The sequence below is a fragment of the Cyrtonyx montezumae genome, unplaced genomic scaffold (genome assembly GCF_038088225.1).
Source record: "Cyrtonyx montezumae isolate F1298 unplaced genomic scaffold, pur_monq_1.0 scaffold_31, whole genome shotgun sequence".
NCBI lineage: Eukaryota > Metazoa > Chordata > Aves > Galliformes > Odontophoridae > Cyrtonyx > Cyrtonyx montezumae.
Window position 1 is genome coordinate 5,602,218 of NW_027072036.1, and position 27,115 is coordinate 5,629,332.

The 27,115-nt window shown below is 57.4% G+C and overlaps 1 protein-coding gene across 7 annotated transcripts in view; it reads left to right on the forward strand.

Moving 5' to 3' along the window:
• The window catches only part of MACF1 (microtubule actin crosslinking factor 1), a 106,777-nt gene that overhangs the window by 78,237 nt on the left and 1,425 nt on the right, over window positions 1–27,115 (forward strand). For 3 of the 7 annotated variants that reach the window (XM_065744628.1, XM_065744627.1, XM_065744626.1), the window contains 41 exons: window positions 1,586–1,747; window positions 1,830–2,000; window positions 2,772–2,938; window positions 4,186–4,345; window positions 4,719–5,045; window positions 5,647–5,731; window positions 6,529–6,770; window positions 7,119–7,325; window positions 7,494–7,613; window positions 8,633–8,740; window positions 9,036–9,254; window positions 9,715–9,918; window positions 10,678–10,686; window positions 11,693–11,924; window positions 12,477–12,703; window positions 13,635–13,757; window positions 13,855–13,956; window positions 14,331–14,432; window positions 14,522–14,695; window positions 14,801–14,956; window positions 15,114–15,311; window positions 15,700–15,828; window positions 16,129–16,302; window positions 17,056–17,211; window positions 17,351–17,557; window positions 17,680–17,799; window positions 18,250–18,419; window positions 18,611–18,770; window positions 18,928–19,122; window positions 19,818–19,946; window positions 20,213–20,356; window positions 20,462–20,650; window positions 20,940–21,057; window positions 21,483–21,646; window positions 22,422–22,584; window positions 22,664–22,818; window positions 23,029–23,103; window positions 23,661–23,678; window positions 25,326–25,443; window positions 25,663–25,874; window positions 26,269–26,379. In XM_065744628.1, coding sequence (XP_065600700.1) covers window positions 1,586–1,747; window positions 1,830–2,000; window positions 2,772–2,938; window positions 4,186–4,345; window positions 4,719–5,045; window positions 5,647–5,731; window positions 6,529–6,770; window positions 7,119–7,325; window positions 7,494–7,613; window positions 8,633–8,740; window positions 9,036–9,254; window positions 9,715–9,918; window positions 10,678–10,686; window positions 11,693–11,924; window positions 12,477–12,703; window positions 13,635–13,757; window positions 13,855–13,956; window positions 14,331–14,432; window positions 14,522–14,695; window positions 14,801–14,956; window positions 15,114–15,311; window positions 15,700–15,828; window positions 16,129–16,302; window positions 17,056–17,211; window positions 17,351–17,557; window positions 17,680–17,799; window positions 18,250–18,419; window positions 18,611–18,770; window positions 18,928–19,122; window positions 19,818–19,946; window positions 20,213–20,356; window positions 20,462–20,650; window positions 20,940–21,057; window positions 21,483–21,646; window positions 22,422–22,584; window positions 22,664–22,818; window positions 23,029–23,103; window positions 23,661–23,678; window positions 25,326–25,443; window positions 25,663–25,874; window positions 26,269–26,379 — 6,402 coding nt within the window. The remainder of the gene's footprint in view (window positions 1–1,585; window positions 1,748–1,829; window positions 2,001–2,771; window positions 2,939–4,185; window positions 4,346–4,718; window positions 5,046–5,646; window positions 5,732–6,528; window positions 6,771–7,118; window positions 7,326–7,493; window positions 7,614–8,632; window positions 8,741–9,035; window positions 9,255–9,714; window positions 9,919–10,677; window positions 10,687–11,692; window positions 11,925–12,476; window positions 12,704–13,634; window positions 13,758–13,854; window positions 13,957–14,330; window positions 14,433–14,521; window positions 14,696–14,800; window positions 14,957–15,113; window positions 15,312–15,699; window positions 15,829–16,128; window positions 16,303–17,055; window positions 17,212–17,350; window positions 17,558–17,679; window positions 17,800–18,249; window positions 18,420–18,610; window positions 18,771–18,927; window positions 19,123–19,817; window positions 19,947–20,212; window positions 20,357–20,461; window positions 20,651–20,939; window positions 21,058–21,482; window positions 21,647–22,421; window positions 22,585–22,663; window positions 22,819–23,028; window positions 23,104–23,660; window positions 23,679–25,325; window positions 25,444–25,662; window positions 25,875–26,268; window positions 26,380–27,115) is intronic. The other 4 variants (XM_065744624.1, XM_065744629.1, XM_065744630.1 and 1 more) reach the window with 2 other exon arrangements.

Sequence of the window (27,115 nt, forward strand, 5' to 3'; positions counted from 1 at the left end):
GGCTGTTGGCAGCTCTGTGTCCAGCACTGCCCATCCGTGCCCACCCCAGAGTGGTGGGGATGGAGCTGGGATGGTCGGCCCAGAGGTTGGAAGAGCAGGAGGGAAGGGATGCTGCAGGAGGTGCTCTGCAAGTGAGGAGGAGGAGGAGCAGAGCAGAAGTGTCTGCTCCCTGAGATGTCCGTCCGTGCGTCTCTTGGGATTTTCTGCATGCAGAGGGTGCTCGGTAAATTGCTGCGTAGCTGAGTCACGCTGGGGTTAATGAACTGAGCTGCTGGAATCCTTCACGAGGAAAGAAAACCAGGCATGTTCAACGTGCTGTGATTGCCCCAACCATCCCAGGGTTGCAGCTGCAGTCCGTGCTGGTGTGCGTGGCCGGGGCTCGCGCCGTGCTGCACTCCAGCAGTTGTGTGCCTCACTTATCAGCCCTGTCCCCGTGGGTTCGGCTGCTGTGACAGCCAGCTCCATCTATCAGCAGTACGGGAGAGGCGGCCGGGAGACGAGAGTCCGTGTCACCGTTCACTGCTTCCAGCCGGAGGGCAGCTCGGGACGTGGTCTCCCGGCACAGCAGAGTCGGTCCCTCCGGTGGGAGGAGGTGTCCGTGGTGAAAACGGGACAGAAATGGGGGCAGCCCCCGTCCCCCCGGCAGAGCTGCGCTCGGTGTTGTGCGCTTTGTGCCCGTGTTCCTCCCGAGATGAAGCGGTTACGTTGGCAGAGCTGCGCTGCCCGGCTCCGCCGCTCTGCTGGGAGGAGTTGTGCATTTTAGGCTCTGTTTCCAGGGGCACTTTTAGCTGCTGGCAACGGCGGTGTATTCTTGGGTGCGTGAGGAGGAGGCAGTGGGGTGGGCAGGCGTGTGCCCGTGGCCCCGTGGAGAAGGCAGTGCGGCGGGGCCGGGCGCTGCTGCTGCGGGCGACCGCTCCGTGTGCTCCGCCGTCCAAGGTCCCAGAATAAACAAGGAGCGGCTGCGCTCCCTTTTTTGGGATGGTGCTGCAGCGGTCGTGGAGCTGCAGTGAAGCATTTCTGTGCCCCGCGGGTCGGGGCTTTCCCCGCTGCGCCGGAGCACTTCGTCCCTGTGAAATCTTTCTGTTCTTCAGAGCTTTTCCCCCCCGGGGTTCCCAGGAAAGGCCACGCCAGATAAGTGGTGCGCTCAGTGAGTGCCGCGTTAATTGCCCATGGCCCTCATCTTTCCCAAGGCAGCAGCTTCTCTGGGTCTGTGATTTCGGGGTTACAGACCTGCATGGTGCCGGCTCTCTGTTCTCTGCAGCGTCCCTGCAAGAGCTGCTTCCCCAGGAGTGCTGTCTGTGAAAGGGACAGCTGAGCAGAGCTGCTCTCATCTCGTCCTGATTTGCTCTCTCCCCCTCGCTCGGGTGCTTTGAGAAAGGGCATTTCCTATTGAGGGCAGGGGCGGGTGTGAGCAGAGCCGTGCTGTGCCCGGGCGTGCAGGCAGAGCTGCACAACTGACAAATTCAGTGCAACTCCTGCCTCCTTCCAGAGGAGAGGGCCCTTTGCATCCCTGGGATGGCAGCGGGGTGGGAGAGCAGCGTGTGTGTAATAAACAGCTTTTCTCTCCCCCCCTTCCCTTGCCCAGCTGTTCCAGAAGGAGCAAGTAGATCCTCTCCAGCTAAAGCTGCAGCAAGTGAATGGAGTTGGCCAAGGACTCATCCAAAGCGCCGGGAAGAACTGTGATGTCCAAGGGCTGGAACATGACATGGAAGAGATCAACACCCGCTGGAACACCCTCAACAAGAAGGTGAGGGCTCGGGGAGGGGCTGGGAGCAGAGGGGGCTGCGGGACCCCTGCCCCACGTCCCCAGTGGTGCTGGTGCTGTGCAGGTGGCCCAGAGGATCGCCCAGCTGCAGGAGGCCCTGCTGCGCTGCGGGAAGTTCCAGGACGCCCTGGAGCCCTTGCTGAGCTGGCTGGCTGACACCGAGGAGCTCATCTCCAACCAGAAGCCCCCCTCTGCCGAGTACAAGGTGGTGAAAGCGCAGATCCAGGAGCAGAAGGTGAGCGGGCACTGGGGGCTGGTCGGGCTGTCTTGAAGGCGATGTTTTGGGGTCCAGCTGTTGCAGCATAGGTGTAGTGGGGACGTACTCAGCTCTACTCCTTTCTGAGCAGCTCTGCTGCTGCTCCCCACACCCCCGTGGTACACATGCAGTCCGTTTGCCCACACGTGCCGTCTCCGTGGTCTCAGCCAGCGGTGTGGCTGGGAGCTGGCTGCTGCCTCCGCTGCTTGGCTGTGTTTTCCCAGCCCAGATTTGGTTGTGTTTGTGCTGAGGGTTCTGCTGTGCCAGGAGCAAGCTGGTGGTGTAGCTACTGGTGTGGGGATTTGGACAAAAGGAATGCACAAACTGTGAGAGCTGAGCCAGGATACCAGGCTGGGCCTCAGCCTGCCCTTGTGAACGCGGGCATAAAAGTTCAAGTGCAGTCACGGTAAAATATTTCAGAAGTGCATTCCTGTCGAGGCTTGGACTGAATGCTGAGACTTTGAAGAGGGAATTTGGAGTGAAGGTTCAAAACTTGAACTCAGTACATTTGGGGGAAGGATGGGGAAAGCTCTGAGACATTCTCTGGCCCAGAAGTGCTTTGGGTTTCTTTTGAACTGGTTTTGGTGGCGGAGGCAGAGCGCAGTGGCTGCCCTCCTTGGTCGGCCTCGGGCTCAGCCCAGCGCTTATCAGCAGTTCCCAGGGACAAGTGGAGATTTGGTCTCTCTGAGGGACACAACCACTGATCCAGCCCTGTAACTTCTGTCCCCGTTCCTCCCTCTATCACTGCAGCTGCTCCAGCGACTCCTGGATGACCGCAAAGCCACCGTGGAGATGATCCAGGCGGAGGGCGGGCGCATCGCGCAGTCAGCCGAGCCCGCAGACCGGGAGAAGATCACCGGGCAGCTGCAGAGCCTGGAGAGCCGCTGGGCAGCACTGCTGCGCCGGGCAGCGGGCAGGTGAGGCAGGCTGCTGCTGCTGCTGTGCTCTGTGGGGCTGCACACCACGATCTCCTGTGCCTCGTGCTGGGGACACAGGCGTGTTCGTGCTGTGCTGCACTGGGACGTGCCCGGCTCTGCCGCCGTTCTGCATTCCTGGCTTCGTTCCTCCTGGGCAGCGTGATAGCCCGGGGAGCAGAGCTCTGTTTGCTGCTCAGCCCTCAGAGTGTCTCTGCTGCCCGTCGGAAGCACAGCACGTGGTGTTTGCCATTCGGTCCCCTGCAGCGTTGTGGGGTTCAGCCGCTCGCAGGGCTGTGGCAGTGGCACTGCTCTGGTGGCTCAGTCCTGGCAGCAGCGTGGGCTCCTGGCTGGGGCTGGAGCTCCTGTTCCCCTCACCCCCCACAGCTGCAGGTGTTGGTTCCCTGCTCAGCCCCACGGCCGCCCCAGCACAGACAGCAACACGTGGCGAGCTGGCAGGGATCTCTGCGCTGATACATCCTGGAAACCACAGCTGGAAAACATGAGAAATCAAAGCCAGTTTGGGAGCCGAATTAGATAGCAGTGGTTTACAATGGCAGGGAAGAGCTCAGATTAAACAAATTCCCTGCAGGGGATGGATGTTATTTTTATTCCTTTAAGCGTTAACGTGCAGCTTTAACAGCAGCATCCTGTTGACACCTTTCTGCTGCCTGAATCTGATCTGCTGGCTGCTGCATGAGCTGATATGCCAGGTTGCACAGCCAGTAACACAGCCAGCACACCTCCCCAGGTGTGAAATGGCCGCAGATGGGGATGGGCTCACCCAGCCCCAGTGCCACTGCTGCCTGTCCTCAGTGGCAGTGCAGGAACGCTGGGGGCTCAGCCACGAGCTGTCCGTGTTGAAGGATCTCAGAGGTTGGGATGCTGTCAGAAATGGGATAAGGGGAACCTTTCTGCCCTCTTTGCTGGAGTACAAGCTGTGTGCTGAAGGAACAGCTGCAGGAAAAAGTTGAGTTAGCAGTTTCTCTGCACTGCTTTTTGTGTTTGTTTAGCAGCTTCCCAGATAAGGGGTCTCACCCCACGCTGCTCAGATCTGCTCCTGTTCCCTCCTCCTCTTGCAGTGCTTTCTGAAGTGTTTCCACTTTGGATCCTGATTCACTTGAACCCGTTACCTCCTCGTGGTGCAGCGCTCCGTTGGCGGTGGGGCAGTGCCGTCTCCTGGAGCTGCCTTCTGTTCCCTGCTCCTCAGGGAAGCCGCTCCTCAGCGCTTTGTTGCGTCCCAATTCCAGGCAGAAGCAGCTGGAGGACATCCTGGTGCTGGCGAAGCAGTTCCACGAGACCACGGAGCCCGTCTCAGATTGGCTGTCGGTGACGGAGAAGAAGTTGGCCAACTCGGAGCCCATTGGCACGCAGACCGCCAAGATCCAGCAGCAGATCGGCAGGCACAAGGTGGGGCCGCGGGCTCTGCGGGTGTGGGTGCCGTGGTGAGGGGGGGTCAGCGTGAGCCAGGCGTGGAGGTGGAGCTCTGCAGGCTGCAGTCCCCAGCGCTCCGTGTGGGCAGCGCTGAGTTGATGTCTTTGCACCCTGCATCGTCTGCTGCAGGAGAGAGGGACCGTTGTCATTTTCATCTTTGTTTTTAATCCTCGGCTCCGTTTTCCAGACAGGTTTTGCATCTCATTCGTTCCTTCATTTGCGTTTCCCATTATTTCCGTTTCGCTTTGGTTGAACCCTTCTTTTAATTTATTCTCGTTGTTTTTTTTCAGTCTCATCTTTTCCGCTCATCTTTGTTTTCTGTTGTCCATTTTGTCGTCCCGGCTCTCAGGCTCTAGAGGAGGAGATAGAGGGGCACGCGGCCGGCGTGGCGCAGGCGGTGCGCGTGGGGCAGGGGCTGTCGGCCCTGAGCTGCGCGGCCGAGCAGCGGCTGCTGGCAGAGAAGCTGGACTCTCTGCGCGGCCGCTACGGAGAGGTCCGCGAGCGGTGCTGCCGGAAGGCGGCTCTGCTGGAGCAGGCCCTGAGTAACGCCAGGCTCTTTGGGGAGGAGGAGGTGGAAGTGCTCAACTGGCTGGCTGAGGTCGAGGACAAGCTCGGCTCGGTATCCGTAAAGGATTACAAACGGGACGTCCTGCAGAAGCAGCACGCCGACCAGCTGGTATTTTCCATTTTCCTTCCATCTTTGTGTTATTTATTTTGTTGCGTTAATCCATTTTGTTTTGTTTTCTTTCATTTGTTCCTGGTCTGACTTTGATTTTAACCAGCAGCAGAACGGGCGTTGCGATTTCTAGGCTTGGAGAGGTGTAAAGGGATGGCGTGTTAAAAAACAGTGATCGAAGCCCCAAAGAGGGGCTTCCCAGGGGGAGCTGCAAAAGCTTCAGTTGCTTTGTGAGCAATGTCTGAGCACGCTGGGCCACCCTGCACCTTTAGAAGGCTGCATGCTGCTTCCAGGGATGTGAATGTGGACAGCCCAGTGGGTTGCCAGGCCAGGCCAGGCACCGAGGAAGCCGTCTGCTTCCGCTCCACGGGGCCGTGCAAAGCTCTGTTTAAGAGTTCAGTTGTTCAGCTGTACACACCCGAAGGTTTGAGGTGGTTTTAGCACTGTGTTTTGAGCCTTTGGTCCCAGAAATCTCAGTAAATCACTGAGCAGGAGAAATAGGGTCAGAGCAGTTCTGCCCTCCCTGTGCCAGGTGAGGGCTGTGCCCATGGCTGCTGGCACAGCCTGCGGAGGGATAAGTCCCACTTGGCTTTCTGTGCAGGCTCTGAACGAGGAAATCGTGAACAGGAAGAAGAACGTGGACCAAGCCATCAGAAATGGGCAGGCTCTCCTGAAGCAAACCACAGGTAACTGCTGTGTGCTGTGCTGTGCAGGGGAGGCTGCTCTCCCTCGGATCATTTCCTCCCTGTCTTCCCACAGTGGGCGTCGTGCATCCAGGCCTGGGTGCTGAGCCCCATGTGCTCCAGCTGAGCAAATCCCAGACAACACCCCCAGCTCTGAGAGCGGCGATTCCCACCCCTGCACTCCGCGCTGAGCAGCCCTGTCACACCAGGGAGGGTTTTCTCATTGCATCCAGCTGCTCAGTCGCATAGAAAGAGGTTAAAAATACACCAAGCCCTTTCCTAATATTGCTTTCCCATACCGAGCAGTTGTTGCTGTTGCCACGTGGGTGTGAGTTTGTGTTTATGAGTGGGAAGAGGGGTCGGGGCAATGCATTTCCTTCAGATGTGGTCTGCTCCGAGCAGATGTGCAGCCCTCTGTCCTTGTGGGAGCCCTGGAGCAGGAAGAGGAATTACAAAGAATTTGGCTTGCAATTTCATGTCCCTTCGGAAATAGCAGTAGAGTGAATTGGACCTTTTTTCTGGGAACTGTGACATATTAGTCAAGGACTGAGACCCAGTGGCTTTGGGGCTTGTGGCAAAGCGAGGCTTCTCAGCACATTTCCTTCCTATTCTAGGAAGGGGGTGGCTGTTACCATAGCTGGCAGAAAATGTCAGCTCCGAGAGCAGCTTCCTGGCTGTGAAAATAGGCTGTTAAGTTGCACAGACGTGCAGAAAAGTGAGACTGAGAGCACCTATTTAAAATGAAGGGCCACCGTGGGCCCTCCATCCATTGTCACCTGTCCCCTGTTGCCGTCCCGCAGGGGAGGAGGTGTTGCTCATCCAGGAGAAGCTGGACGGGATTAAGACCCGCTACTCGGACATCACTGCCGCCAGCTCCAAGGCGCTGCGCACGCTGGAGCAGGCTCGCCAGCTGGCCACCAAGTTCCAGTCCACGCACGAGGAGCTCAGCACCTGGATGAGCAAAGTGGAGGATGAGCTGGCGTCCAGCGGAGGGCAGTCCCCGGCCAGCGAGCAGATACCGCAGTTCCAGCAGAGGCAGAAGGTGGGGTGCAGCAGAGCCACGTGGGAGGAGAGCCAGCGGGGTCTGCTCACTGCCTGGGGAGGGAGTGTGGGAGACGTGGCCTGCCAGCGTGTGATGTGGGAATGGAAGTGGGGACACTGCTCACCCGTCCGGTAGAATCATGGCATCACAGAACGGTTGGGTTGGAAGGGACCTGCCAGCCCCTGCCGTGGGCTGGTTGCCCCCCACCAGCTCAGGCTGCCCCGCACTCCTCGGGCACCTCCAGGGCTGGGGAGGATCCCAGTCCCCAGAGCTCTGGGAGCCTCTGTTGGGGTGTGCCCGGCAGCTGGCACCGCCGCCCTGAAGGATGTGTCCGTGTGTGCCCCCCAGGAGCTGAAGAAGGAGGTGATGGAGCAGCGGCTCGTTCTGGACACGGTGAACGAGGTGAGCCGGGCGCTGCTGGAGCTCGTGCCGTGGAGAGCCCGCGAGGGGCTGGACAAGCTCGTCTCCGACACCAACGAGCGCTACAAGATGGTCAGCGACACCGTCAGGCAGCGCGTGGAGGAGATAGATGCTGCCATTCAGAGGTCCCAGCAGGTGAGCTGAGGAGCGCCGCGGGCTCGGCAGCGTTTCTGGGCCTTGTCTGTCCTTCCCCGTGCCCGTGATGGAAAGGGGCAGTGCACCCCCGCCCCACTCTGCTCAGCCCGGGGGCAGCTGTGCTGTGCCCCGCTCTGTGCATGGCTGCAGCTCTCCTCTCCCCCCCAGTACGAGCAGGCAGCTGATGCGGAGCTGGCCTGGGTGGCTGAGACCAAGCGGAAGCTGACGGCGCTCGGAGCCATCCGTCTGGAGCAGGATCAGACCACGGCGCAGCTGCAGGTGCAGAAGGTGCGGTGCAGTGAGCCGGGCTGGGGGGCTCAGGGTGGGGTGGCCGTGGAGAGGCTCTGTGCACCAAGAGAAGTGCAGTGTTTGTCCTCCGTGAGTAACAGGAGAAATGGAGGGTATGGACTTAGACAAATGAAGTGTTGGGTTTCTGAAGGAGAGATCCTTGAGGTGCTCCAGGTGCCGTTAAAACCGCAGCGATCCGGGGATGCGCAGGTGCCAGGTGATGCTGTGCCCCCCCACGGCCATCAGGCAAGCTCTGCTTGCCCCTGCTTACTGAAACGGCCCTACTGATTTACCAGGGTCCTTTCACGTTGCCTCTGTGCTCGTTGTTCCTTGCAGTGGGGGTCTCCTTGTTTCCCTCGCGGCAGCCAGACGTGGAACAAAGAGAAGCTCTTTTTTTAATATCTTGGAGATGAGCTCATGCCTGAAGGAACGTGCACTTTAAATAAATGGCCCTTTTCTTCCCTCGCCATCCCCGGCAGTCAGAGCAGCGTACGCTTATTGGATTTTGTGCATTTAAAGTAGAAAAGCAGAACACGATGCATTGTTGTAATGGAGGGGGCTCTGCTGGGCTCAGCCTCCCTGCTGCTCAGCCTGCAGACCTGGGAGAGTTGGTGGTGGATGGCATCGCTCTGGGCAGTGCTGTGGGCTGTGCTGGTGGCACAGGGGTGGCAGAGCCCTTCCTCTGCCCCGTGCTGCCCGGGCTGCTGCCCCACGCTTCTGTCCGTGTCCGTGTGTGGGGTGGTGACCCAGGGGTGGAAGCTGCTTGGTGTCTGACCCTGTGCTGAGTTCTCAGTGCCGTTTTCAGGCCTTTTTGAAAGAAAGAACTTGGAGTAGGTGAGTAATGAGGAAGAAACGTGGGAATCTGTGTTTTCAGCAGGAATTTCAGTGTGCCTGGGACGCTCACACCGAGCTTGGTGCAGAGTGCAGTGCTGGCTCTGGGCAGTCTGGCAGGGGCTCCTGGGGGGAGATGGGACCCAGTTCTCGTCCATTCCCTCCCTTTAGAGGTTTCCTTTCTGCAGGCTTTTTCCATCGACATTATCCGGCACAAAGACTCCATGGATGAGCTGTTCAGCCAACGCAATGAGATCTTTGGGACGTGTGGGGAGGAGCAGAGAGCGGTGCTGCAGGTGAGCCTGGGGCGGAGCGGGGGCAGCTGAGCACAGTCTGAATTACTCCATCGTCAGGAATTCCCACCGGTGACGCTCAGTAAAGATCTCTTTATATTTATTACTCTCTTTTACTGCAGTGTTTTTGTTGCAGTGTCTGGGGAGAGGGGATGGTGGGATCTCTTTAATTGGAATTACAGCTTGTGCACGTGGGACGCGGTGCCGAGCGCTCCTCCGCTCACCCAGGCTCAGTGTGGGGCTGGCAGTGCCCCCCTGCCCTTCCACAGCCATCCCCAACTCCTTCCATTCCTTTCAGGAGAAAACAGAGTCCCTGGTGCAGCAGTACGAGGCCGTGAGCCAGCTCAACTCGGAGCGCTACGCCCGCCTGGAGCGCGCGCAGGTCCTGGTCAACCAGTTCTGGGAGACCTACGAGGAGCTGAGCCCGTGGATCGAGGAGACCCAGGCCCTGATCTCCCAGCTGCCCCCTCCGGCCATCGACCACGAGCAGCTCAAGCAGCAGCAGGAGGACATGAGGGTGAGGGGCTGGCGGAGGCGGGCCGGCCGTGCTGGGCGCAGCGGGTGCGGCTCTCACGGGGTCCGAGCGGACCCTTCGCTGATGTTTTCTTCCCGTTGTTTCCCTTTTGGGGGTCCTGTGAGGATCCCTCAGTCCTGAAACACAGAAATCACTCATTAAGTTGGAACGCTCTGTGCGATGCAGACGGAGCCCGGGGGAGCCTGGCTGCCTCTGAATCTCTTGCCTGATGGTGGCAAGGAGAGCAGCACTGTGCTTTTAGGGTACAGAGATGCAAAGAGAAAGTTCTTTCTCATCCCCTTTGGGGCACGGGGAGGGTGTGTTCGGTCAAGGTGTGGGTGGCATGCACACACTGCCAGGTGCGATTTTTACCCTGCGAGTACGGTGCGAAATAAATACACAGCAGCTTTCAGTACATCTCTGAACCGTTGCCTTCCCTCCCCCCTCGCTCCTCATCCCCTAGCAACTGAGAGAGTCTATTGCTGAACATAAACCTCACATCGACAAGCTGCTGAAAATCGGACCGCAGCTCAAGGATCTCAACCCTGAGGAAGGGGAGATGGTGCAGAAAAAGTACTCGACAGCCGAGGCCATGTATGCCAGGATCAAGGAGGAGGTGTGCCAGCGGGCTCTCGCGCTCGATGAAGCCGTCTCGCAGTCCACTCAGGTACACTTCTGGGGCAGTGGGCAGCCACGTCCTCCAGGAGGTCCTAAACCCTCTATGGGCTGTGGGAGAGGCAGATGCCTTGGGGTGGTTTCAGACTGCTGGGCAGAGTCCCGCTCCACTCCAGCTGCGGGAGGAAGGGAGAAGGAGTTTGAGTCTCGGTGTGGTAAATAGAGTCATAAATTTTTACAGCCTCAGTAATGATTCTCATTCAGTGGGGCCATTCTGGCATCCACCCAGGGCTGGGAGGGCCCAGGGAGCCTCTTCAAAAGAGATAAGTTGTGTTTCTGATAAGCAGAGCGCTGCTGTGTGAGCAGCACGGGATCGATGGCAGGGGAGAGTTAAGTGTCCCAGGGTCTGGGAATCCCTAGGGGACACCTGTGGGTCGGTGGCTGCAGAGCAGAGATAGGAGAGGAAGGGCAGAGATTGTAGGTGCTAAAGTCCAGGAAGGGGTAAAGAGTTTCTGCCAGACAGGAGCAGGGCTGGAGGTTCCCAGCTGTGCTGTGTTTCACCCCGTGCTACTGCAGAGCAGTTGGTTTTTGTCCCATCTGGGCTCTTATTTTTTTTTATTCCTGTATTGTTTAGTCACTTCTCTTGGTTTGCACTTGTATTAACTCCGAGTTTTTCCCCCCACACACATCCCTCCCGTCTCATCTCTCACTCACATTGTGGAATGTGTTATCTGTGTGTGTTGCTGCCTGTTCCTGTCCTCCCCACATGGTCTCATTTCATTGTTGTGTTGACTGCGCCCCACCATTGCAGATTACGGAGGTAAGAGCCACTGTGGTCGATGTTCATTTGCACTCTTTCCTTGGGCTGGAGCGATTCTGTTTTACACCCAGGCTTTCATTTCTGGTTCACGCATAGCTCAGCTGACTTTTGCTTAAGAATTGATTCTGAGGGGGAAAAAGAAATCCTGTTTCTGAGTTGGCTTTGGTCGCACTGCCTGGTTTCGGCCACGGGCAGCTTCTGCTGGGACTGCTTTGTGCAAGCCAGAGGTTTTGCTTTGGGAGCAGGTGACTCCGGTGTGCAGAGCTCCTCCTGAGCTTCCCTTTGCTCCTGCTTCTTGGCTGTGCTGCCGTGCTGTGATCAGCTTTGCGCCGGAGCCCACCTCATCTCTGCCGGTGGCACCGAGGCAAAGCAGCGCGGGCGTTGTGCAGAGGCAGCAGTGGGGCCCGGCAGCACTGCCCGCTGCCTCTCCTGCAGAGATGACCTGGGCCCTTTGAGGCCAAAGTTGACTCTTTAAAAAGCCACGAAAGCAGCAAGCACCGCAGGGCGCTCCTGCTCGGCTTCCTGGCGCTCCTCGCTGTGTGCATGGCAGCTCTGCACCGCCTCCCTGACCGTGCCGGGGTGGTTTCCTCGTGAGCACTGCCCCGAGTGGAGGTTCCCCCAGCACCAAACGTGGGCACGTTTCCGTCTGCGCGGATGCTGAAACGAACGGGGTTTGCTTTGGGTGTCAGGCTGCCCATCTGCCAGGACTGGGACAGCACTCAAAGTGAGCGGTGGAAAATCACTGCCGTGTTCGCTTCACGGCCGCCTGTGCCAGGAACTTGTTTGGCTGTGGTGCGTTTGACTTTGAGCCGGTGCAGCCCGGGGCTGTTGGCAGAGCCCAGGCAGGCACCGACCGAGGCCGCAGGGATCGCTGCTGCTGGCAGTGCTTGTCCTCTGCAGGAGGCCGCGGGGTGCAGCGCTGGGGGTGCTGGGGGGGCCTGGGGGGGGATGTGGTGCGGTGCAGTTCCTCCTGTCTCACTGCCCTAATGGATCTGCTCCTCTCCAGTTCCACGACAAGATCGAGCCGATGCTGGAGACGCTGGAGACCCTCTCCTCGCGCCTGCGCATGCCGCCCCTCATCCCTGCCGAGGTCGATAAGATCCGGGAGTGCATCAGCGAGAACAAAAACTCCACGGTGGAGCTGGAGAAGCTGCAGCCTTCCTTCGAGGCCCTGAAACGGCGCGGGGAGGAGCTGGTGGGCAGGTCCCAGGGCGCGGACAAGGACCTGGCAGCAAAAGGTATTCGGGGTGGATGTAGTGAGAGGGGTCTGGTGGCTTGGGCTGGTGGCACTGCCCGGCTTCACCATGTCCCACCTGGAGCAGACGTGGGGGGGATGAGGCGTTTGTGGCTGCTCGGGCCGTCACCGTGAGCTGTTCTCTTGTGGCGACCTTTGGAGGCCGCTGTGAGATGGTGTGTTGGTGTCGATTCACCTCCAAATGGAGGGAATGAACATCCCCAGCACAGAAAGACCTCATAACACAATTGGTGCTCGTTGGCACCTTTGTTGGCAGCTCAGCATGCAGACTTCGTTTCAGAGCTGGCTTGAACAGGGCTTTGTTGGAGGAGAGGGTACGGGGAAATCTACCCTGAGCTTGCCTGCACATAAGTAAAGGTTTATTTCTGCAAACTGGGGTTCCTCCCGTCCCTCAGTATCTCCCAGAGTTAAGTACAGATGGGACTATCAGAACATTAATTCCCATTTCAATATTCTATTCAATATTTGGGTTGTAGAAAGGCTTATCTGTGGCAAGGTGGTCTTCCCTGCTGAATGTTTTCTTTTCTACACACAGTAATCCAGGATAAGTTGGATCAGATGGTTTTCTTCTGGGAAGACATCAAAGCACGGGCAGAGGAACGTGAGATGAAGTTCCTTGATGTCCTGGAGCTTGCAGAGAAGTTCTGGTATGACATGGCAGCTCTCCTGACTACCATCAAAGACACGCAGGACATCGTCCATGACCTGGAGAGCCCAGGGATTGACCCATCCATCATCAAGCAGCAGGTGGAAGCGGCAGAGGTGAGCAGCGTGGGGCTGTACCCCTCTCTGGAGCTGTCTGCACCCATTGTGTGAGCTCCATTAGGGTGGATCTTAAACAGCGTGGCTGTAAAACACCACTGTAGGCAGGCAGATTGTGAAGCATTACTGCCATTGTAATTTGGAACCGTGGGGAAAAGAAAAAGAAAAACAGAAGTCTGTTTTACATATCCCTCTCCACCTCTGGCACCCCTGCTCCAGACGAGGGAGTGGTGCTTACATCACTTCTTCTGCTGCAGCCCTGGGAAGCGCATCGGGCGCGTGGTCAGAGCTGTGTGCCCTCTGCTCTGGGGATGTGCACAGCTCTGCTCACAGCTGCACAGAGCGTGTGTGGGAAGGGAAGGATGCATTCAGGTTCTGGTTAGACTGGAGATAAGTGTAAATCTGGATGGCCTTGGGTTCCTTTGTGGTTGCTTCAAGTAAATGGAGAAATCCACTTCAGATGTTTGCTTGTTGGACCTCCTGGGGCTGGCATGCTACTTCATTCGCCGCTCTTTGCTAAGTCTGTCTTTTCTATTTCTGTTCTATAACCATTCTGACTTCAGTTTGCATCTTTTGAGCCTCCAAAATGAGTGTCTGTATTGACAGAACGCTCCTGTAAACAAACAGCATCCTCAGTGGGGCTGTTCAGACACATATCGAGCTAAATACAGAATTCCTTGGCTTAGCTCCTCCAAGCCGTGCAAACAGCATTGCCACCATGCCTGGTGGTGGGAGCAGGGCAGGCTGGCCGTGGCAGTGCTGCTGAGCAGGACACCTGCCTGCTTGCTTCATATTGTAGTGCCAGGTCTGGCTTGGGGCCGGGATGCAGGATGAGTCCAGTGCAGAAAGGACCGTCCCCCCTATTCATGGGGAACTTTTGGAAAGGCTTTTGATAATAAACGTTTTCCTTCCATCGTTATGTTGTGTGCAGACTATTAAGGAGGAGACGGATGGCTTGCATGAAGAGCTGGAGTTCATCCGACTCCTTGGAACTGATTTAATTTTTGCCTGTGGTGAAACTGAGAAACCAGAAGTGAAAAAGAGCATTGATGAGGTACGAGAAGCAGCAGCCTCCTGCTCACACCAAGTCAGGGAGGAGCGAGCAGGGCTCACGTGGACGAGCCTAACGAATTCAATCTTGTCTTCTGCAGATGAACAATGCATGGGAAAACCTAAACAAAACTTGGAAGGAGAGGCTTGAGAAGCTTGAAGAGGCCATGCAGGCGGCTGTGCAATACCAGGACACTCTTCAAGTAAGAGACAGGGCTGTCCACGTGCAGTGGTTAGGCCTTGGCAGTGTGACTGAGTCCTCCCTGTGAAGCTGTCCTGGGCTGTGTGCTGATGCAAGGCAGGAAAATGCCTCGTGTGTGAACGTTTACTGCCTCTGTTGCACCCCGAGCTCACAGCTCACAGCCAGCTCCAAGCAGCAGCAGATGTTTGACTGCATCTGTCTTCCTAAGTCTGTCTTCACTTCTGCACAGCATGGCAGGATGGGGCTGGCTCCATCACGGCCGTATGTTGGGAGCAGCAGGGTGTGCTGGAGGCAGCAGCTCTGCCCCAGAGGCAGTGCCTGCGTGGTGACAGAGGAACCCTTCCCCTTTTCTAACGGTGTCTGCCCTCGTTTCAGGCCATGTTTGACTGGCTGGATAACGCTGTGATTAAGCTGTGCAACATGTCTCCTGTTGGCACTGACCTCAACACGGTTAAGGAGCAAATGAACGAGATGAAGGTACGCGGGCGGAGTCGCTGCGTTGCATCGCAGAGCTCTCCCTGGAATGATTCATTTTGTTCTGGTTTCTGTCCTGCTTGTTTTGGCAGGAGTTTAAAATGGAGGTTTACCAGCAGCAGATTGAGATGGAAAAGCTTAATCACCAAGGTGAACTGATGCTAAAAAAAGCTACAGATGAGACAGACAGAGACATCATAAAGGAGCCACTGACAGAGCTGAAACATCTCTGGGAGAATTTGGGCGAGAAAATCGCTCACAGACAGGTACAGGGGAGGCCTGGGTCCGTGCCAGCACAGGGTCGGAGCTCACTTGGATGCTCCCACTCCTTCCTGACTTAAACATTCCTTTTCCTCCCTGCTGTCTCCCAGCACAAGCTCGAAGCTGCTCTGCTCGCCCTCGGCCAATTCCAGCACGCGTTGGCAGAGCTGATGGCCTGGCTGACCCACACCGAGGAGCTGCTGGATGCACAGAAACCCATCAGTGGAGACCCCAAAGTCATCGAGGTTGAACTCGCGAAGCACCACGTGAGTGCTCCGCTGCGTGGCATTTGTTTGCTCTGTTCCTGTCGTGAGGTTTCCTCTCTCACGAAGGGTTTGAGTTGGTTCATGTCCGTGAAAGCTCACTGGAATCGAGCAGAGGTTTTAGAGAAGTGTCCCACGCTTTCCCTGCGTGTCTCGTTAGGTGCTGAAGAATGATGTCCTGGCCCACCAGGCGACCGTGGAGACAGTGAACAGAGCGGGCAACGAGCTCCTGGAATCGAGTGCAGGGGACGATGCCAGCAGCCTCAGGAACCGCCTGGAGAGGCTGAACACGTGCTGGGAGGCCGTGCTGCAGAAGACAGAGGAGAGGGAGCAGCAGCTGCAGTCCACCCTGCAGCAGGTTGGGGCGTGCGGAGGGAAGGGGATGGGGATGGGCTCTGCAACGCGGCCTGCAGGTGTTTGTTGCCCTAAAGTGAAAATTGAGCTCTTTCTTGCACGAAGATGAGGCTTCATGGTGGAAGCACAGAGCTTTTGCAGAGGGACTTTTCACCTTCTGAAGGTCTCACTTCAAAGCAAGGCATCTTTTTTGCTTGCAGTACCAATTGTGCCTTGTTTATTTGCCAGAACGACTGTGTGGTGATGGGATACCGTGTACATCCCGTCCTACCATGCTGTTAAATCCAGCTCTGCCTCTTCATCTGCTTCTGAAGCAAACGCAGCACCAGCCCTGGCACATGATCAATGGGGGCTGATGTCATCTGATCACGGCGATTATATTTCCTGAACAGGCCCAGGGTTTCCATGGTGAGATTGAAGACTTCCTCCTGTGGCTAACGAGAATGGAGAGCCAATTGTCTGCATCGAAACCCACAGGAGGGCTGCCAGAAACTGCCCGGGAGCAGCTCAATGCCCACATGGTAATTTCTTGGGGGGAGATTTTTAGTGCTTCCAATTCAGCAAGCTCCTGTCTGTCAGATGCCGGCATCAAAATTCTCATCTGTGAGTTTGATGGGGAGGGAGATGAGTGCTCCTCTGGTGTTCTTACAGATAAATTTGCACTTGATGCTGGAGACAAGCATCACAATGCTTTAACCACCACTCCATGCTCAAAGAGACGCACTGCTATCACTTTGCTGCCTGCACCGACCCTCATTTTCTCATCACCTTGAGCTGACATGCTCCCTTTGCCTGACCCTCGGGCTCTGCCTGTGTTGCAGGAGCTGTATGGCCAGCTGAAAGCACAGGAGGATGTGTACAGTCAGCTGCTGGCCAAGGGGCGACTGATGCTGCTGAACCGCGACGACTCGGGCTCGGGCTCCAAGACGGAGCAGAGCGTTGCACTGCTGGAGCAGAAGTGGTGTCTGGTCAGCACCAAGATGGAGGAGAGGAAGGTATTGGACACTTCACCCCACGAGCAGGAGCTGCTCCCTGCTGCTCAGCTCTCCCAGGACAGGGCTGGGCAGGAGGGTTATCTTAAATAACCTCTCTTGGGTGCGCGGATGGGATTTGTCATCCAAATGGTGCAGTCTGAGAGGCAAGCTGCTCAGTTTTCTAGATAGTTCTGAAACGTGGTTAAATCACACAGAAAATGAGAGTAAAATTGCATTATTACGGCTTATTTAGAGGAGGGGTGGGAAGAAGCCTCTTGCAGCTCTGAAAGGCGCTCTCTGTGGGTCCTTGGAGCCGCCTCCATTCTGTGCAGTGTTTTTGGCCACTGATGAGATAAAACAAGGGATGCGGTGCCCTCAGCCCAGAATACATTTGTGGTGCTGCAGCTGTTGCCATCAAAGTGTCATCCACCTCGCATTTACTGAGAGCTCTTCCCATGGCGATCCCTCTCTGGGGAAGCTGAGGGCGATGCAGCTGCTCGTGTGTCCATAATGGAGTTGTCTCCCCTTTCACGTGTGATTCTGCCCCTGAATTTTGAAAGAAAGTAATTCTGAAGCAGCAGCTTTCATTGAGAGCTCTTGGCCTTGGTAAACAAGTCGTGTTCCCTGGCCGGGCCAACAAGGTTCCCATTGGAGGCGCGTTTCAGCAGGGACACAAAGCCCACCCTTGTCTGGGAAACCACAGATCGTGAGCTCTCGCCCTCAGTGTTGTTTTTTTACACCCCCCCCCACCCCCCATCCCTCCCCTCTGTGCAGGCAAAGCTGGAGGAGGCTCTCGCCCTGGCCACAGACTTCCAGAACTCCCTCCAGGACTTCATCAACTGGCTGACCCTGGCCGAGCAGAGCCTGAACATCGTGCCCCCTCCCAGCCTCATCCTCAACGCCGTGCTGGCCCAGATCGATGAGCACAAGGTGCGGGCACCGTGGGCCCCCAGTGGGTGCTGGGATGCAGGGAGCAAGCACAGCACCTGAACCTGTGCCACATGCAGTGGGTGCTCGCGGGCGTGCCCAGATCTCCTTACAGATAGGAGGATGGCTTTGCTGTTCGCAGGGGTTCGCCAATGAAGTGAACGCTCATCGGGATCGCATCATCGAGCTGGACCAAACTGGGAACCAGCTGAAGTTCCTGAGTCAAAAGCAGGACGTGGTGCTGATCAAGAACCTGCTGGTGAGCGTCCAGTCCCGCTGGGAGAAGGTGGTGCAGCGCTCGGTGGAGCGGGGCCGCGCTCTGGATGACGCCAGGAAGCGAGCCAAGCAGGTGAGGAACGGGCAGGGTGTGAGTGAGCCCGGGGTGCAGCCATCCCGGGGGGTCCTGAGACCACAGCGGGGCTGGGGACGGCTTCAGTGCTAAGTTTTGAGCTTGACTTTGTTTGCTTGTAGTTCCACGAAGCTTGGAAGAAACTGATCGATTGGCTGGAGGATGCAGAGAATCACCTGGACTCTGAGTTGGAGATTTCCAACGATCCTGACAAAATCAAGCTGCAGCTCTCCAAACACAAGGTAGAGCTTTGCTGAAGCACGACTGGTGCTGAGCGTTGAAGGCAGTTCATAGAATCATTAAATAGCATTGTGAGGCACATCACTAGCATTGGAAACGACCTCTCAGATCACCACGTCCAACCCCAGCCACCCCCACCGTGCACACTGACCCTGTCCCTCCGTGCCACGTCTCCAGGGTTGGTGACTGCAGCTCCTCCCTGGGCAGCCTGTGCCAGTGCTCTTTCAGAGGAGACATTTTTCCTAATATTCAACCTGAGCCTTCTGTGCCTCAACTTGAGGACAAAGGAGGGGCAGCAGATCAGCAGCTCCTGTGCTGTTAGGATGGGGGAGAGGCGCGTCCACACTTCTTACTGCAGTGGCAAATGTGCATCCCGGGATCCACGTGAGAGCTGTGTATGTTCCTGGTGAGGTCAGGATTTCTGAAGCCATTTTTTCTCCCCCTGTCCCCAGGAGTTCCAGAAGACGTTGGGTGGGAAGCAGCCTGTGTACGACACCACTATCAGAACAGGCAGAGCCCTCAAGGAGAAAGCTTTGCTTCCAGATGACACTCAAAAGTTGGACAACTTACTGGGAGAAGTCCGGGATAAATGGGACACAGTGTGTGGCAAATCTGTGGAGAGGTAAATCCAGCCCCAGTGTTGTGCCAGCACTGCTTTGCCAAGGACAAAAGAGGAGAGCAGAGGAGGGGAGGTTGAACCCTATGGTGCATGGTGATCTTATGTGGTCGCTGGAGGATGGAGGCGTTCATTGGGTCATAGCAGAAGGAGATGAGTTTTTTCCTGAGAGTTCACGGGGTACATCTGTTTTCCAGGCAGCACAAGCTGGAAGAAGCCCTCCTGTTCTCTGGGCAGTTCATGGATGCACTGCAGGCTTTGGTGGACTGGCTGTACAAGGTGGAGCCCCAGCTGGCTGAGGACCAGCCCGTCCATGGCGACCTGGACCTGGTCATGAACCTGATGGACGCTCACAAGGTGAGAACTCCTTCTGCAGCTCCTCTTAGGGGTGAGAGCTCTGCTCGTCTTCCCCAAGGGCCAGGAAGCAGAGGAGGCAGAGCTGGTGCCCGGTCTCATCCCCCATCACACAGCACCCCGGGGCTGACCCGTTTGGTTTTGCCCTCACTCCCTCCAGGTCTTCCAGAAGGAGCTGGGGAAGCGCACGGGGACGGTGCAGGTGCTGAAGCGCTCGGGCCGGGAGCTGATCGAGAACAGCCGGGACGACACCACCTGGGTGAAAGTACAGCTGCAGGAGCTGAGCAACCGCTGGGACACGGTGTGCAAGCTGTCTGTGTCCAAACAAAGCCGCCTGGAGCAGGCCCTGAAGCAGGTGAGCAAAAGGCTGCAGCTGGAAACCAGCTGGGAGAGCTCTCCTCGTGCTGCAGGGCTGTGCCCTGGGCTTTGACACAAACGCTTCCCCTGGGGAAGGGTCTTTGCACCCTGTGCCCAGGCAGAGGGTTTCTGGCTGAGCACTGCAGCCCTGCAGCTGTTCCCGGGGGGAGCTGCAGAGCAGCTTTGGTTATTTACTTGCCTTTTTCCCCTAAGAAGAGCCATTAAGAAGGGCCTGTTTGAAAAGGAAGGGTGAAAAGACCTCGCTGATGTGCACAGCAGGCAGGTGGGAATGGGCGGTGATCAGAGTGCTCCAGGTTGTGTTTGTCCAGGGTGAAAAAAGAGACCTCGATTTTTCACTTAAAAAAAAAAAGAAAAAGGTCAGAAGGTTCTTAGGTAGATTTTATGTCAAGCAGGCAATTTACTGAATAAACTACCCAGGTGCCAAATTGGCCAGCACTCAGGTAGCTGTGCTGTTAGCAAAAAACACTGAGATCTGCAGCACTGCTGCTGCCAAAGGCAGGGCCAGGAGGAGCAGGGCCTGCTGATTCAGGCCAGAGCTGGCACTGGGTGAGCCCAGGCCAACAGAGAGATCCTTCTCCTTCCTTTCTTTTTTATAAGCCCCCCCAGCCCCCTGTCCCTCAGCTCCCAGCCACGTCCCGGGGTGGGGGCTGACCCTCTGTTCTGTGTCGGCAGGCGGAGGAGTTCCGGACGGCCGTGCACATGCTGCTGGAGTGGCTCTCGGAGGCCGAGCAGTCCCTGCGCTTTCGAGGAGCACTTCCTGACGATGCCGAAGCACTGCAGTCCCTCATTGATGTGCACAAGGTGATGGGAGCTCCAGAGGGGCGTGTGCCAAGAGCGCGGGGCAGCACTTGGGCTTCTCTTTTCAAAAGAGCAAAGCAAGCAAAATTTGTGGGCAAGAGTGCTGCAAAATAATCCATTTGGGCATTGTTTAAGTTGCTCTGCTTTGTGAGGGAAGTTAAATTGCTCTTATGCAGTGGTCAGAGCTGGGTGTAGGGTGGGAGCTGGACCTGGGTGCCCCCTGCCACGTGCTAGCCCTTCACACCCGGCCCATGTGTTCCCCACTTCAGGAGTTCATGAAGAAAGTGGAGGAGAAAAGGGTGGATGTGAACACAGCGGTGGGAATGGGAGAGGTCATCCTGGCTGCCTGCCACCCTGACTGCATCACCACCATCAAGCACTGGATCACCATCATCCGTGCCAGGTTCGAGGAGGTGAGTCCCTGAGGCCGTGCTGCCCATCCCCAGCGTGTGCCCAGTGCTCATTTTCCTCTCTGTGTGTTCACGTGTGTGGCTGATGCATCTCTGCATCTCCAACAGGTCCTCACGTGGGCCAAGCAGCACCAGCAGAGGTTGGAGGCTGCGCTCTCAGAGCTGGTGGCAAATGCAGAGCTGCTGGAGGAGCTCCTGGCCTGGATCCAGTGGGCTGAGACCACCCTGATCCAGCGGGATCAGGAGCCGACGCCGCAGAACATCGATCAGGTCAAAGCCCTCATCACTGAGCACCAGGTGAGCCCAGTGCTGGAGCAAACCTTCCCTGCACCGTGGGCAGACACGTGTGCCATGGGGGAGGCGTTGGCTTCTCCTTACAGCCCCATTAAAGTAGCACCCCGAGCTGGAGCCACGCGCAGCGCTGGGGCGGAGCTGTGCCATTGCCCGACTGCACGGCCCCAGCGCTCCGGGCACCCGTGTCCTCCGTGGGCCGGGTGCGTCCCAGCGGGAGTCCGGAGCTCCGGTGGCGGGAGGTGAAAGCATCTCCAAACTGCAAAGGTTCATTTGTCCCTGTGTGTTCTGACAGTCCTTCATGGAGGAGATGACGCGGAAGCAGCCGGACGTGGACCGCGTCACCAAGACGTACAAGAGGAAGGCGACGGAGCCGCCCCACGGAGCCCTCATCGAGAAGTCCCGCAGCAGCAGTACGTGTGCTGTGCTGCACGGGGAGCTCCTCAGCTTCATTAGCTGTCCTGTGCTGACTGCCTCCAGGAAGGCAGATGAGGTTTTTGTGGGGGGAAATCCAGGTGGTCACGGCCGAAACGCCGCTGGGCCGTGCAGAGCCCCCGCAGTGTGCGTCCCTGCTGTGCTGGGCTGCTCGGGCCCTCACTTCTCCTCGGTTTCTTTCTGCATTCGTTTTGTGATTTCTTGTTGTTCTTTGCACACCGTTTCTTGAGGCCTGAATGCACCGTGGGTGTCCCAGCAGGGGCTGGGCAGCAGAGCTGCTGTGTGCAGCCTTCTGCTGAAATGCACGCCTCATTTCCTCACTGCTCCATCCTCAGTGCTCAGATTCAGCCCATCAGCTCCACCTCAGACAGCGCGTTTACTCCCTCCATATTTTTACCCCCAGGAAAATCCTTGACCCAGGCCGCCCCCCCCAGCATGCCCATCATCTCCCAGTCAGAAACCAAGAACCCCCGCATCAACCAGCTCTCTGCACGCTGGCAGCAGGTCTGGCTGCTGGCCCTGGAGCGCCAGCGGAAGCTCAACGACGCCCTGGACCGCCTGGAGGAGGTAAGGATGCTCCCCCGGCCCGCAGGCCGTCCCTGCTGCGTTCCCCACAATGCCAAAAGGAAAAGAGCTCTTCTAAAGTGTTACGGCTGAAATCTGCCTTCTTTAATTAACTGCGTGCTAATGAACTGCTTTGTGCCCCTGCAGTTGTTATCTGCAGAGGTAACGGCAGCCAGGCCTGCTTTATTCCTAGTAATTAGCTTAACTAATTAGTGCTACTGTATATATCTTTTCCAATCATCTAATGTCGTTTTTGTTTTTGTTTACGCTTAACAAAGCAGCTATGCCCAGAAGTGAGTGTTTTTGTTTTTTGTTGCTTTTTCTGTAGGTCAGTTCAGTTTCTGCGTATCAGTGTTTTATTTTTTCTTTGTTGCTTTTAACTCGAGGAATGTTAAAAAAAAAAAAAAGAAAGGAAAGTGCTCAGAATCATTGTGTCCCCTTGCCATGAGCTCCTGCAGCTGGGGGGGTCCTGGGGGGGGGATAGGAGGGGGCAGGAGGAGGGCAAGAGGTTCAGTGCGGGGTGGGGGCACCGCTGCAGGGCTGAGGGCTGTGCCCCAGGGGCAGCTCCCAGCAGTGTGTGTGGGTCTGTGTGCACGTAGCTAGCGCTGCCTGTGTGGGGTGCTCCTCCCGTGTCCATGGTGACGTGGTGGCTGTCCCCTGCGCTGTGTGTCCTTCTGTGCTGGGGGAGCCCGCGCACGTCCCCCAGGGGCTGATGCAGAGGGGGGGGGGTCCTGTGGGTCCTTTGGGGTTTCCACGCTGACTTGCTGTTTCCTTCCAGTTGAAGGAGTTTGCAAACTTCGACTTCGACGTCTGGCGGAAGAAGTACATGCGCTGGATGAACCACAAGAAGTCCCGCGTGATGGACTTCTTCCGGCGCATCGACAAGGACCAGGACGGGAAGATCACCCGGCAGGAGTTCATCGATGGCATCCTGGCGTCCAGTAAGTGTGCCCGAAGCTGAGGAAGCCGCCCCTGGGCCGTGAGGGCAGGCTGCACACGGCTGCTCGTTCCTCCTTCCAGAGTTCCCCACCACGAAGCTGGAGATGACGGCCGTGGCCGATATCTTTGACCGCGACGGCGACGGCTACATCGATTACTACGAGTTTGTGGCTGCTCTCCATCCCAACAAGGACGCGTACCGCCCGACCACCGACGCCGACAAAATCGAGGATGAGGTGAAGCTCCCGGGATGGTTCGGGGCGGCGAGGGGAAGGGAGACGGGAGGAAAGGAGGGGCCGTGCCAGTGCTGAGCCACAGTAATATCACCAACGCGTTGGAAGCGTCGTTTGCTTCGGTCTGCGTTTCATCCAGAAGAAAAGGAAACCAAATCCTAGTGGAGGGGGGCACCAAAATCCCGTTTTCTTACCTCACTTTCTACATTGCAGGTCACCAGGCAAGTGGCCCAGTGCAAGTGTGCCAAGAGGTTTCAAGTGGAGCAGATCGGAGAGAACAAATACCGGGTAAGGCAGACGGGACCGTTCCCTGCGGGGAGGGACCCCCACGGGCAGCCCCACGGACCCCGGGGTGCGGAGGGCCCTCGTGCCCTGGGGAGGCAGAGCTGTCGTGGCGTTGGCCCAGCACTGCCCCCCCCCAGGGTGTGCCCACACAGCGCACATAACAGTGGCAGTGTTCTGGGCCGGGCGGCCGCTCAAACGCCGCATTCAGTGCCGCCCGCAGCCGCCCTTGAAGTGCTCCTCGTGGATGAGTGTACCTTACGCCCGTGTTTTTCTTAGCCCGTTCCTGAAGAAGGAGAATAATTTCCTTACAGGATCTCTTTGTAACAGACTCTGGTGTTTATGTTTCAAATTATTCACCGAGGTGAAGCTCGGCAGTGAGCTGGCAGCCACGCTGCTGCCTCAGCCCCACAGCAGAGCCCCACTCCGAACTCCCCGCAGTTAACGGTTGTCGTGATGATTGCACTGTTAATCCCATAAAATGTTTTTCTTGTTTTTCTTTCCCCTCCTCCCGCTCTCCCCTTTCCTCCCCACCCTTACCCCTCCACTTCTCTCCTCCGTAGTTCTTCCTCGGCAACCAGGTACAGTTTGCCTTGCGGTGCTCTCTCCTCTCGTTAGCCGTTGTAGCTCGTGTGTCCGTGGTGCTTTGTCCTTTGGGAGGATGCAATCTGTAGAGTGCTGCCTGGAGAGCTTGTCCCACCGCCGTGCAGAGCCTGGTACACAGCAGCACATCCAAAACAAACGGGGCAGAAAGGAAGGGAAAGGTCAATGGGAAAAAATCAGGATTGGACTGAAAGGGAGAGATTTCCATCTCCTCGCTCCTTGCTCCACCCTGGGGGTGTAGAGGTGTGGGGACAGACTCGTGGTTAACACATGTGAGGGCTGTACCAGGCTCTGCGCTCGGGTCACCGTCACCGTGGAATGGAAATGCTGTGTCCACATGTTTAATCCCATGGGCAATGACAACTAAACCTCATCCTGCTGCACCCGCTGAGCAACTCCTGGTGGGAGCAGGGCTCTCAGGGACCCGGGGTCAGTGAGTCCCCCTGTGGGGAGCAGCACAGCAGTGCGAGGTCAGCGTGCTGCTCACATTTACCTCCTGTCCATGGGATGGAGCAGCACTGCCCCGTGCTGCTGCCCCTCACACAGAAAGGTCTTCTATGGACGGACGGATGGTGCTCTGCCAAAAACATGCCCCAAAGGAGGGAAGCCCGGCTTTCCACATTGGATGGATGGCTTTGTGTCAGACAGTGATCCCAGAAATGCTGTAAATAATCTGAACGTGGCAGTGGAAAGGAGGACTCGCCCATCCCTATCTTTCTCCGCGGGTTTTGGGGGACCCCAAACTGGGGGGACTCCCCTCCATCCCCCGGGGGAGGGCTGCTCCCTCTGCCCCTCCACCTGCAGTTCTCCATTTTATCTCACGTATTTTTGCATTCCTATACGTCCAAGGGGAAATCTTCCTCCTTCTTTTTTCCTTTATTTTGATCATTCTGAAGGCGGTCTCCCTTTCCAGGAGTGCTTCCCCCAGTGCAGGACGCAGCCAGGGCTCGGGGCCGGGGAGCAGGCAGTGCCTCAGGCTCAGGGTGCACTCACTGGGCAATGGAAAGCGTTTCAAATCACTAATGAACATCACGATCACTAATCACCATTTCTGTGGGATTCCTGCCTGGATTCCCACGGCCGCACTCACTGAGATCCTCACGGGGTGGTGGCAGTGGGGCTTTTTCTGCTGCTGGGGCTGAGTCTGAGGCTCGGGGTTGTCCCTGCCTTCAGATGGGAGAGGTTTCTCGCTCGGTGGTGGCACAGTGCTGCTTTGCTGGCTCACCAACCCACCCGTGCCCTCTCTTGTCCAAGTGGGCTGCACCAGCAGCACCAGTGCACCGACAGCCTGTCTCCTTCAAGATCAAAAAGAAAACCAATGATTCTGGCTGAGAAAATCCATCCGAAGGCCAAATTCCAATCTCTCATTTGCTTCTTTGAAACTAAAGGATTTCAGTGGCTGCATCACCTTCGTACTGTGCAGCTGAAAAACTCCTGGGGATTGTGCCGGTGCGCGTTTGTTCCAGAGGAGCACGTCTGGAGAAACACTCCGTGCTCCGTAGCTCAGCGCGGGGTCTGAAGCCCTGATGGCTTCTGGCAGCCCGGCTCTGGTGCAGCCCACGGCGGGAGGGATCCCACGGTGCTCCTCCGCTCCCGTGGCTGAGCCCCATTCCTCTGCTCTGCAGTTCGGTGATTCCCAGCAGCTGCGTCTGGTCCGGATCCTGCGGAGCACCGTCATGGTCCGCGTCGGCGGAGGATGGATGGCCCTGGATGAGTTCTTAGTGAAGAACGACCCCTGCAGAGGTAAGGCGATCCCTGGCTGTGCCTTCCCTCCCCCTGACAGAGGTGTGGGGATCTGGGCACTCAGTGGTTGGGTGGGACCAGGTGCTCCGCGGAGTCGGTCTGGGTTACCCACAGAACAGGAGGAAATGGGTCCAAAGCAAAGGACAAAACTTAAACTGGTGGGGTTCAGCACTGTGAGCTCCACGTTGGGCCAGCTCTCCTGTCCCATTTCCCTTCCAGCACGAGGACGGACCAACCTGGAGCTGCGGGAGAAGTTCATCCTCCCGGAGGGTGCCTCGCAGGGCATGACGCCGTTCCGCTCGCGGGGACGGAGATCCAAGCCGTCCTCCCGCGCGGCCTCCCCGACGCGCTCCAGCTCCAGCGCCAGCCAGAGCAACCACAGCTGCGCCTCCATGCCATCGTCCCCCGCAGCGCCCGCCGGCGGAGCCAAGGTAGGGCCGGGGGGGCCTTCCTCTGCCCGTCCTCCGGAAGCCCGTTCCCGTGAGACAGACGCTGCAGTGTGAGGAGGAGGAAGGTTGTGGGGAGGGGAGCGTGGGGCAACCTGCAGGGCAGCCCCTGGGAGGCACCGACCCTCCGTCAGCCCCCCCAGTGCCACGGCCGTGGGGAGAGGGACCCCCCACCCCTCATTTGGCACCATTGATTTGTTTGATTTCATCACCGTTCGTTGGATTTTGTCGTTATTATTGTTCATGCATTTCCTGTTTGGTTCTCGTTTCATTTTAGCCCTCCTCTCCCCCTCATTCCCATTTACTTTTCTTTTCCAACCTCTTTTTTTTTTTCACTCACTCCCACCTCTCCCCCCTCTCTGGGTTTTCCATTCCGCAGACTCCTCATCACTTCTCTCGATGTTATGACAAACCCTGGTTGATAAACAGTAAAGCGGGCACCCCGCTGCGGGGATCTGATTCCCCCGACCTCCACCTCCCCAGCTCTGAGGTAGGGTCCTCTCCCGCAGCCCCAGGACCACTGCGGCGGGCGGAGCTCCCGGAGCACCCCACGTCCCTCTGCATAGCGCTTCCTCTGGCAGAGCAGTGCTCGCCGGCCCTGCGGGGCCTGCTAGCGGTTTTCACGGCTCCTAACTCGGACCAAACCAAGCACGGCCCCGGGATAACTCTTCCCTGATGGCAAAAGGAAAGATTGAGCATCGAGTGCGTGCTCTGAAAAACAAAAAGAGAATCTGTAGGAGCTTTTGGGCGTCCCAAAGAGGCCGTGGTTGGTGCTCAGACAGCCGAGTTAAGAGGTGAAAATGGGCTGCAGCACGGGCACGGGAAGGCAGCTCTGCTCCACGTCCTCCCCTGGGCTGTTTGCTGTGGGTGAGGAGCGCGGGGCCTGGAGGTGCTCTCTGAGATCAGCAGAGGGGTGGGAGCACTGTGCGTGGCCGCGCGCTGCCTGCTTGCTGCTGCAGCTTGTTTCTGGTCCAGGATCGAGGACGAGGATCGAGATCTCTGCCGCTGGGGACGGTACCTGCACAATCATGGGAGAACGGATCTTAATTCGTGCTGGGGCTGAAGGGGAGCACGCTGCTCAGCTCCCGTCCTGCTGCCTGCCCCAGCCGGGCTCCAGTTTTGGGAGATCACAAAGGTCACACAGTGGGGTCTCACGCTGCTCCGTGCTGCAGGATGTGGGATGCAGCAGCAGGGGCCGGGGCCGTCCCCGTGCTGTGCCCAGCAGC